The sequence below is a fragment of the Pimephales promelas genome, chromosome 3, assembly GCF_988280905.1.
Source record: "Pimephales promelas chromosome 3, fPimPro1.hap1.1, whole genome shotgun sequence".
Lineage (NCBI taxonomy): Eukaryota > Metazoa > Chordata > Actinopteri > Cypriniformes > Leuciscidae > Pimephales > Pimephales promelas.
This window is the reverse complement of record NC_142771.1, coordinates 1354215-1365917: the sequence shown is the minus strand read 5'-3', so window position 1 is coordinate 1365917 and position 11703 is coordinate 1354215. Positions and strand designations below refer to the sequence as shown.

At 41.3% G+C, this 11703-nt stretch overlaps 1 protein-coding gene across 1 annotated transcript; it reads right to left on the bottom strand.

Annotated features, from left to right (window-relative positions):
* Positions 1-1031: 1031 nt before the first annotated feature.
* On the bottom strand, positions 1032-11040 carry LOC148981826 (GTPase IMAP family member 8-like). Its single transcript, XM_089129100.1, has 2 exons — positions 10400-11040; positions 1032-2185 (listed from the first exon to the last, which is right to left on the bottom strand). Exons 1-2 carry the CDS (start codon positions 10941-10943, stop codon positions 1071-1073), a joined length of 1659 nt encoding a protein of 552 aa, XP_088985226.1. The 5' UTR covers positions 10944-11040; the 3' UTR covers positions 1032-1070.
* Between the last annotated feature and the right edge of the window lie 663 nt (positions 11041-11703).

Genomic DNA, 11703 nt, shown 5'->3' with positions numbered 1-11703 from the left:
CCTTCCTCTGAAATATTTTGGTCACGGATCATTTTTAACACACTGTCTCGACATGTATATATTCTCTTTGTTTCAGCTAAAAAGGAAGTGATGTGAAGGGCTTGTTCAACCTGGTTTTGTGCAGAGGGATGAATTCGGCCATCTTGTGAGTTGTTCAAAGTTTCAAAATCAAAGTTTTGTCCAACAAAGTTGATTGAACATAATTAATTGTCAACATTCTTATTTTTGGGTAATTTTGTTCATGTTTGTTTTTTTGTATCCGGAGAGGAATAAAAGCTCCAGGTGTTCTGATCTCTCACGTTTAACTTCACAAAGAAATGCAGAATAAAGCGTTTCATAACTGGCAGTGCATCACGCTTGCGGTCGCGAGCCACTGTCTACAAGAGCATATCCTGGGCTTACCATTAGTAATAGTAAATCAGAGGAAGACAAAAACATGTTTTAGGAGAAGGATTGATGATGTATTGACTTTATTTGATTTATCTGATGACATCACATAAAAATATTGCTGTCTGTTGTGTCAAAAGACATTGGTCTCCTTGCATGTGTCATTTGCTGCTCAGAGCAGCAGGAGGTTTGAAGACTCAATTACTGAAGAATTTTGCACAATATTTTTTCAACATTCTGACAAAAATATAATTAAAGACAATTGTGACAAAAAACAGTAAAGGCACATTAAACTCAGAGACAAACATGAGAACAAAAAAAAACAAATACAACCAGAGAATATCAGCATCTTAAGCAAACACCATATTAATATGCACTGTAAGTCAATCAACCAAAGGATAGATGTAAGGCTTTACAGTACCTTTATTTCTTGCTTTGTTTCTTATTTTTGGTAAAGAAAAATTAGAACATAACAAAGAAGATTTTAAGGTGAATAAAATGGAGCGCAACTGGAAGAAAATAAGTGGTGGGGTGGGCATAGATGAATTTTTTTAAAGTAGATTACTGTAATCTTTGCGCTCAAAGGGGGTCTCGCCCAGGGTGTAATCCAATGTAGAACCGCCACTGGTTTGTGTTCACGAGTAATCTCAACCATTAGTAATTATTTGGGACTCTTGAAATAATCACAGGATGTTACACCAATTTCCTCTCTGATTTTTCGCTCTTATCTGCTCTAATTCATCTTGAAGGATTACATACTGTTCTTGCAGTAAATCATATCCATCACGTTCTTCCTCCAGCTTAACCTTGAGAGCCCAAATGTGCTCCTGATACATTTCCTCTGCTTTAGTTCTGGCATCATGCATCAACTTCATTTCTTCTGTATCATTAGATTTCATGCCATGTTCTGTTTTCTCTCTTTGAAGATCTAACATCTTTTTCATTTGTTCTCTCTCTCTGTCTAGTTGCTCCCTCTCAAGTTCTCTCTCTCTTCTCTCTTTTATCATTTGGTTCTGCATTTTAATTTTCTCCTCATCAGCTTTTTGCTTCTCTTCCTCGAGTCTCTTAATTTCCATCTCATATTTGGCTTTTAATTCTTCTCTCTGAGCCTGAATCTCTCTCTCTCTCTCTTCCAGTATTTCCTCCATTTTCTTTTTAATGGACATCTCTGCCTCCTCAAACATGCTGTTACTGAAGTATCGACCCTCATTACTGTTTTTCACCTCTTCTATCATGTTTAACAGTCGAATCACTTGACTCTTTTTGCCTTGTTTTTCACTGTTATTGAAAACCAGGAATCTGTTTCCACAATCTCTGATCAGTTTCTTCAGTTCTGCACAGTTGCTTTCACTGACGTATTCTTCTATTGACTTATTTTTCAGTTTATCTCCTCCAGTGAACAGAACAATGCTGAAATGAGCAGCTGTTGGACTAAAGATCTTCTTTATCAGATCTACTGTGTCCATCTCCTCTCTTGTAAATCTTCCCAAACTCAACACAATGACAAACACATGAGGGCCAGGTGACAACATGGAAATACATTTCATTATTTCTTTTACTGCTTGATCATTTGTCAGTGTCGTGTCAAAGAGACCTGGAGTATCAACAACAGTTACTGATCGACCATCAACTTCACCAACTCTCTTTTCACAAACTGTTGTGACTGAATCTAGACTTAATTCACTCACAAACTCATCTCTTCCCAGAATGGTGTTTCCTGTTGCACTCTTCCCATTTCCTGTCTTCCCGATCAGAGCAATCCTCAGACAATTCTGATCATTTGATTGACCTTTAGCACCTAAAAAACACAGCGGTAGAAAGAAAACTTAATGAAATGAAAACTTGAAATTAAGCTCAGAATTTTAAAAATGTTAAGTTGCATTGTAGAAGTTCGTAGTTGTAGAATAATAGTAATTGATTATAACTTGAAACAACCACCAAGAGTCACTTGCAATATGAAAAACAAAAAACTCAATAGATGTATACTGTGGCGAGGAGGGCATGTTTCCGCGGGAGAGAGAGAGAGAGAGAGAGAGAAAGGAGGCGAGCACCTGTGTCTTGTTTCACTAATTGGTGTGGAGAGACAGAATATAAGCCGCTGTGGAGTGAGAGACGAGAGAGAGACGGACCAAGGACTTGTACGCCGTCAGCCAGTGGAGTGATCAACAACTTGGAAAGAGTGTTTAGTGTTAATGTGACATAGTTTTATGCTGTAGCGTGGTTTTGATTGTTTTCTGTTTTTACAATAAACGTACAAGTCCCAGTCACGCCGACCCTGTCTCCTTCCGTCCAAACCCTGAACCTCATCACAGATACCCAGCCAACAAATTGTTCGAAAATGTTTTCTAGATATGTTTTGGGAATGTTAAAAATATCCAGTTTTCTTAATGTTAGTGAATGTCTTTTTAAGGTTAGTAAGATGTTCCTGAAATATTCTTTCTGCTTAATTTTTACATTAAACTCAACATTATTGGAACATTACTTTGCAACATTACAAGAACACAAGTTTCCTTCATGTTAATAGAATGTCATTAGCGTTCCCTTTCATAGTCACTACGAGCAGTGTTTGGAAGAACGCCGTTTAAAAGAACGGCGTTAGGTAACACTATTTTTTCAGTAATGGGGTAATTAACTAATTCCTGTCGTTACAATGGCGTTAACGTTACTGGACATTTAATGCAGTGCTTTACCACAGGCGTCAGTTTGGTTTGAAATGTGCTGGGGACAGAAAGGCATTCGGAAGTTCCTTTTTTAGAAATGCTGGTACAAACTTGTCAAACTGTGCAGCCTCTCTACTCAACCCGTAAAATAAATCCATAGATATGCAAATGTTGTTAGACATCTTAAATCTCCAGTCATAAATGCCATTAACCCCAGTGACGGTTAAGTTTAGGGATGGGGTTGAGGTAAGTCATATCTTTTTTTTACCTAGGATGGTAAGGGAACAGTCATAAATACCATTAACCCCAGTGATGGTTAGGTTTAGGGACGGGGTTGAGGTAAGTCATATATTTATATAACGTTAAGTCAACGGCGTTCATAAACACGCTGAAAGGCGATTATGCGTCTTGATAGCACGCCAAAAATGGAAATACGAATTGGCGTGTCATACACACGCTACTTCATGAGATCAGTCTGGCGCGAGCCACAAGAGAACAACTGTATCCACACCACTGATAGCAGCGGCAATGAGCGCTCAGCTTGATTTTAAAAACAAAACATTTTAGCGCTAGATCTCTTGTTTAATAGCTAAACTAAACTGAACTAAATTAATGCTCTGCTAGTTAACGGGATAAGTTTTATTTGTTTGTATTAGGTACATCTGTGCCTCATTGTTTCAAAAAAGTGGTGGGCACAAAATGACTCATGACGTCCCCACCGAAATTGACGCATATATGCATTACTATGTATTGATTGAATAAAGTGCGTAATCCGAACGCACCACTGGCTCACACAGCTAGTGAGGAGGTAGGTTAATAATGAGGTAAGTGATTATGATCAATCAGAGCCAGTGTTTTTACACATATGCCAGCACACGTGCTGCACTATGAGTTTTGTCGTGGCGACGAAATGGTGTTTTGCTTAGAAAGCTTATCAACTTCGAGTATTACAAAACGAGCCAATAGCAAAGAAATACCATGGGTCTGCGGATTTTGCATAGCGTAACTCCGCCCGACCTTGTGGTTCGCGGAAGAAGTTCGCTGGCAACATGCAGTTATGTTTTTGCTTAAGATCCAAGAGGGTCACTCCTCTCCAAATATGCTTCACTCCTGCAGCATATTTTCGGACTATCTTCAAGAATCTTCTAGATGAGCAGCTTCCAATCGGTGTTGGTGTCATGGCGTGTTCCAGCGAGTTTCACATTTCTGCCTGCTGAACTGTGCAGTGGTCTGCAACAGCGTGCGTATTTCTCCCCGGGCACTTCAACACTGCTGCTAGATTTTCTTTCACAAAAAGAGCTTGTACGTGGCACGTCCTTTTAAAGGCATTCTGCTCATGTAATTCTGAGTGCGGTAGTCAGATAGGTTCAGCTGATGGGCACAACTGTTTTGACATGTTTGGGCTTTGATTTGCCCCCACCCGCCCGGCCCCAGCAGCAGTCTTCACCCGGGCCCACCATGGAGGTGGTCGCAGGAAGGTGCCCCAGCTTGTACCAGTCCCGCAGCCTGCCGAACGCCAGGGCAGCTCAGAGATGGGTTGCAGTTCTTTCAGGAAGTGGTTCAAGGGCCACTCCTTCCCCCGGTGGAGGGCAGGGGAAAACCTCTTCTCCAAAGAACTGACATTCCCATCTCTGAGCCCACAGAGGGCGTTGATGGCAGTGAGTGCCACTTACGAGTCTAGCCACTCTCATCCCCCTCTGTTGCCAGACCCCTGAGAGAGCAGGCCCCATGGAACGCTAGTCCTTCCCTGGCCTCCTATGTCAGGACAACATGACATCATGACTTTTGCATAAACATACACGCCACTTTCGAGTCAAGTGGTGTGTTATCTCTACGCATTTTGAGCTATCCACGTGTATCCGCGTGTATGTGTGTATGTCTACGCCATTAATGTCCGAGTGATTCCGCGTGTCTGTACACGCCGTCAAATTTCCACGCAAAACAAAGCAAAATGTAGATCTACATCTAGGGAGCTATCTTTTTTTTCGTAGGATGGTAAGGGAACACTCATAAATGCCATTAACCCCAGTGACGGTTAGGTTTAGGGACGGGGTTGAGGCAAGTCATATATTTATATATACAGTAATAATGTTAAGTCAACAGCGTTCATAAACACGCTGAAAAGCGATTATGCATCCTGATAGCACGCCAAAAATGGAAATACGAATTGGCGTGTCATACACACGCTACTTCATGAGATCAGTCTGGTCAGGATCCGGCATATGACCGTGCCCCCACATCGGGACGCTCCACCTCCCACATCTCACCTGGTCATTCTGCCTCGCTACCCCATCGTGTGTACGTCTGTGATTCACATGACCCCGCTGGTTCAGTTTTGGAGATTCAGGCGATTCAGTTCGCACAGTCTCCTCCCCGCTTCGGGAAATCTGCTATACCAGGGGTAGGCAAGTTCGGTCCTAGAGAGCCGCTGTCCTGCAGAATTTAGTTCCAACCCTAATCAAACACACCTGAACAAGCTAATCAATGTCTTCAGGATTACTAAGGCTATAGGCAGGTGAGATTTTGTTCAGTGTTGGAGCCAAACTCTGCAGGACAGCGGCTCTCTAGGACCGAACTTGCCTACCCCTGTGCTATATCGTGGTAGGTGGCAATGCCCCGTCATGCATATCGAGGTCGTCACCCTACTGGCTAAGGGTACGATTGAGACCACCCCTCCAGCTGAAATGAAGTCCGGCTGGTTTAGCCCCGAAAACCTGTGGGTTCGACCAATCCTGCACGCCTTGACAAGTACGTGGTTCTCCCATTCAGACTAGCCCTGTCTCCTCGCGCCTTCACGAAAGTCGTTGAGACAGCCCTTGTGCTGCTACCGGAATACGGGGTTTGCATCTTGAACTGATCTCGATGACTGGCTGATCCTAGCTCACTCTCGAGGCCAGGTTTTGCAAACACAGGAACCTAGTGTTGCCGTACAAGACAGCTCCTAGCTCCGGCACCTAACTCGTCAGGGCCTTCGGGTCAACTGGGAGAAGAGCAAACTTTGTGCCGTGCAGAGGATCTCTTTTCTCGGTATGAAAATCAACTTGGTCGCCATGTGCGCGCAACTTGAGCGTGCACAGTCACTCCTGACTTGCCTTAGTACGAGGGCAAGAGTGTGATTCCACTGAAGTTATTTCAGAGGTTTATGCGGCATGTGACATCCAATTTAGCACCAAAACTTTGGAACAGTCTCCCTAACATTGTCTGGGAAGCAGACACACTCTGTCAGTTCAAAGCAAGACTAAAAACACATCTCTTTGACCTAGCATACACATGATACATTATCGACTTCTATAATTTAATGTTAGGCTGCATAGATTAGGTCAGCCGGAACCAGGAACACATCCCGTAAATCCTGATGTACTCGTTACATCATATGAAGAATGGCATCTACACTAAGATAAGTCTCTTTGCTTAACCCAAGGTTAACCGCAGTCCGCCGGATCCAGATCTAATGAAGGACCTGCGTCTGGACGCGGCGACAACGCAGTCCTGAAGTCAACTAGTCTCCCCAAATATTGCTGATTACTTACAAAGCATTAAATGGTTTAGCTCCCCAGTACTTGAGCGAGCTCTTAACGGATTATAGTCCTTAACTTCTATTGTGATCTCAAAATTCCGTCCAGCTGATAATACCTAGAATATCAAAATCGATTGCTGGTGGTAGATCCTTTTCCTATTTAGCACCAAAACTACAAGCCTAAGCCTATATATATTCAAATGCGAAGACTGGACACGTAGTATTCGCGTACACGCTATCACGCCACACGAGTACACGGGTGTAGAGAATCAAGGCGAATCAAACACAACTTAATCAAACTAATCTCTCATGGGATTAATTCACATGGCTTCAACACTCCAAGTTCTGGAGCCCACATTCCAGAGTCACAGAACGGCGCCAAGAGTTTGCTTTGGGGGACAATAAACCCCCCTCCGAAGACTTTTATGGTCCTGCAGATAGCAACAGAATGCCACAGGAAGAAACGTGTCAATATGTTAATGTTTTTACTGAGACAGGTCAGCTCCAAAATGGTGGAACGAGAGGCATCACAACCAAGCCCCTTTGATCTCCTGACAGAGATGTTCCACAGAACACATCTCCTCGTCCCCCTTACGAGTTGAACTCTCAGTAACCTTACGGTTGAGATCGGAGATCTCACACATAAAATCATATAAACTCACCACAGAACAATTCTTGGACCTATAACCAATCATAATTGTTGTTGTTCCTACACTTCATGTGTTATTATGCTTAGATCACATAATAACCATGTAATTGTTGTTAACTATTAACTCTTGTAATTGTTATACAACCATTAGAAGTGTGAATGCCTCGTTTGCTCTTAAACGAACCGTATTCTCGTAATTCAAAAGATGGCTTGATTGAAATCTGCGTAAAAGGTTTTGTTTTATGATTATAATTATCATAAGGTTAAAACGATGGTCTTTTGTCTCTGCTAAGTGCTGGAGACCAGCTCACAGACCATGCATAAATTATGATAAAGCAAGAAGTAGATCCGCCTCCAATTGGCCAGAAGCTTCTTGGAGGTTGGACTAGAGTTTAAGTTAAAGATCCGAACAAAGGACCTCAAGATCAGATTTTTGTAGATTTTAGAAGATTTCAGATGATTTTGGTTTAGATTTTTGTTCAGTTCGTTCAGTTCTGTAACTGTTAAGTCCGTGCCTCTCTCTAAAACCAGCAAGAGAGTGTTCTGTTCGTGCTTATCTCTGAAACAAAGAACATGTCCGCATGCTTCTACATCGACTAGACCAAATTCGACCAGCAGACGAATAACCCATCAAGATCAGGGTTACAATTCAGCTCAGTCAAGCCATCCGACTCGTCTTACTTTCATTTCTTTCCTTTATTTCCTTTTTCGTAAAAGTTTCGTTTCAAAGTTAACTTTGCAACGCGCTTCGAACTGGAAAAGACTCTCATTCGCTTGCTAATCACACGTGACCAGCGGCGAAACTTCCATCCCTGCACTTCAAAGACAACAAACCACGCAACGGACCCGGCCGGGAAACCCCCCTTCGACGCGACGCAGACAAAGGGAATTCCCTCAGCCACTACAAAGCGCAAGTACTCCAGGCTCTAACTGAACTGGTGCTTTGATGTTAATTGAATAACCTCTCTAAGAAATGAAGGTTCAAATTAATGCTTGGTGGTCCTTTCAGGTTATGTCTTACGTGCATATAGAAAGTTGAAACTTTCTCTCTCACTCTTTCCAACTCACTCTTTCCCTTTCGCGACTGTATGAATGTGTGTGTGCGTGTGCGTGATTATGTTTAGACCTTAGTTTTGTGCTTAGAATAGCTAATAAAGTCTTGTCCATATATTTGAAAAGATAAATCTTCTTGTGTCGTGTTTGCACATTTAATGTCTTGTACTGTTCGATTTAAAGTTACCTTGCTAAGACATAGTGTTTCACTATAGATTTGGTTATAATTACGGCCCGTTCAAATGAATTCTAAGCGAGTCATTTGCTCGGTTCAGTGATTCGGTTCCATAGATTCATTGCAAATCAATGAATCATTTCCCTTTGAGCTAAATTGGCCTTCGGCCCCCTTAAATACATTTTATGTATATTATTATATGTTGCATTTGCTACACGGGTTTGCGTTTTTGAGGTTTTCCCAGAGATGAAGACTTGAGCCTGTTTCAGGGTTTGCGTTCTCAAGCCGGCACTGTTTTGTGTGTATGAGTGGGCTGGATAGCGTTGAGGGTTTTTTGTTAGAACGGTGTCATGTTAGCGTTTTATCACTGTAAAGCTTCTTTGAACCTTTAAAAAAAATTAAGGTGACTTGACTTGCTACTGACAGTACCATGACCATTGCAAGTACTGTGTCAATTGTGCGACCGGAGGGCCTTGCACTAAAGTGACAACTGACTTAATGTAAAGCTAATAGTTAAAGTTAATATTTTTGCCCTTCAAAATAAAAGTGAGACTATGTGTGTCGTGATGCTGTATTATTCAGCTAGTTAAAAATGTATTATGCAGTAACTTACAATATTGCTCTGAAGAGAGACAAGGAGGTTTCCTCCTGTGACTGACACTGCTAAAGTGTGCACAACGAAAGCTGCATCTCAGAAGTCCATTGTGAGTTTGGGGCGTGCTTGATGAATACTCCACAGGAGTGTACACCACTACTTCACATTTTAACATAATTGCATGCGTATTCGGCCATTTAAGCTCATAAGACATGAAAGAGAACTGAATTTGCGATCACATGCTGAAAGACGCTAGCCTGGGAAAACCCAGACAACTTCCAGCAAATTTAGATTTGCTCTGGAAAGTTAGTCTGGCAAAGAGCTCATTCAAGCCCATTATCAATCCGTCGAAATCAAGGCACCAATCAGAATTGTTGGGGCGGGCTTCACACGATGACGACAGAACTGGGATTTTGAAGCAGATTTTGTAGCCTACATTACAAAGATGGACGCCGCCGTTGAACATCACTTGTTCAAATCAGCTATCGCGTCTGTTTTAAAGCGATTTGAATGCTTCCTTTTTGTTAAAAACCGAGCAAAGAACAACACTCGTTTTGCATACAGTATGTCATCTCCTTCAGCGCTATGATTGGTTTTCCGCGAAGTCCGCTGGTGACGTCCCTCTGGAAAATATTCGTCTATGACGCTTTGCCAGACCATAACTCAGTTACAACTGAGAATGGTCTGGTTTAAACCAGGCTAGAGAGACGCGGCTCTTGTGTGCGTGCTTAACCTGTGTTTCAGTCAGCACCTGAATGCATTAAGTTATTGTAAATAGCCGGTTATGTCTCCAGTGAAAGTAAACAGTTGAGTATAATGGATCCATGCATTTGGTCTTCAAAGTGACATCAGCCTAATAAACCTGCTGCACTTTGTCATTATAGTGAATCAAACAAAAGAGAAAATATCTTACTACTCTTGACTATATAAAAACTATGTAAAGACTATGCAATATCTTTTCTTTTTTTTTTCTTTTTTTTTTTTACAATTTTTACATTTTTTTTTTTTTACTAATTCTAACATGTTAAACCAATTGTACCAGAAAACCCTAATTTTATGATTTGCTATTTTTTAGGATTAAATTTGAAATTTAATTACTTTTTTTAAATTTATAGATTTCTCATACTTAAGCACATACTGAAGTATTTTTCTAAGAGAAACAACTCATAACACACTGTGACCCCCCCCCCCCAAAAAAAAAAAAAAAAATTGCAGTAAGACCATCTAAATGACATCAAGATGACATCATTTAAATGACATGAGATGACAAAGACCATTTCAGTTTGCAGTTCCATTACTGAACTTCATTATGAAATCAAACAACAACAGTACTTTAGTTTGTGAATGAATGTTACACACTCACCGTCTAACTGAAGCTCTTTGAAAAAATTCTCCATTCTCTTCAGTTCGTCTTCTTCACATTTCTTCTTTGTTTCATGCCTGGCTCTGTTCTCTTGAGCTCTCATATACATCTCAAGTGAATAGGGTTCACTTGTTCTGAAGGTCTCCATATTTTCTACATAATCCAGTAGTTCTGGGATCTGTTTTGAGTTTTCAGGTTCATTTAACTCCATCATTATGTATCGACCACCACAACAACTGATTAAGCGCTGAGATTCTGGGCAGGACAAGATTGAATCTTTCAAACTTCTGTTAACGTGATCTGATGTGAAAAGCACAATGAAATGCTTTCTGAGGTCAAATATCTGCTGGATCTTCTCTATTTCCGCTTTGTTTTCATCAGTCTGTTGACCAACAGGAACAATAATGAGGAAAGCATGAACTCCAGGATCACAGAAAGACACACAGTTAAGTGTTTCACGCATCACTTCCTCTTCTGAGAGCCGATTGAGAGCTGGAAGCTGAAACAGACTGATTAGACGTCCATGTAGCAGCTCATCCTCCATCAGACAGACTGATGCATCTGATTTTATATGATCTGACGTACGAGATGTAAAAAAGTGTTTTCCACTAATGAAACATTTTGATACAAATTCCTTCAGAGCAGCATCATTTCCGCACAACACTAGATTCAGATTTGGTTTTCCACATTCCCATGACACTGGAAAAAAATGTTAGAAAAAAAAGAGCCAGATTAGTAAAAACACACAAAGAACAGACCTACCTTTCACAAACACTGCAAATATATAGAACTGATTAAACAATTAGCAAAATTCTCTTTAAAAAAGACCACATGACAGATGAACTTCTCAAAATGTCAGAACTAAACAATTATAAGCCGATGCCAAAGAGCATGTTTGATGACCTTTAAAAAAATAATCATGCATTCTGTAAAATTTCGTTAGTACAGCGTCCATTTTTTTTTCATTGGGTCCAAAATGTTAGCCTGGTCCTATCAGACTCTCATACATTTCATTTATACAGAGAGTCTGGCCACTCTCCATTGACAAGAGCACCAGTCCGGCAAAATCCAGATGCTTAAAGGCACACTGCGGAACCTTCTTGGCCACTAGATGGTGCTCGACCTGTATCTTTCACGTCTAGCGTCCCTAGAGGCCACAAGCGCCAAAACACTGTCGCAAATTAAAGTCAACAAACAGTCAACCGGTCAGCCTCCTGTGTCTTTAGATTGTGTGTGCTTGCAGTGTTTGAGGCAGGCAGCCGAGCGAGCGGGGTGAGCCCCGTGGAGCTTATCCTTTTTACAGT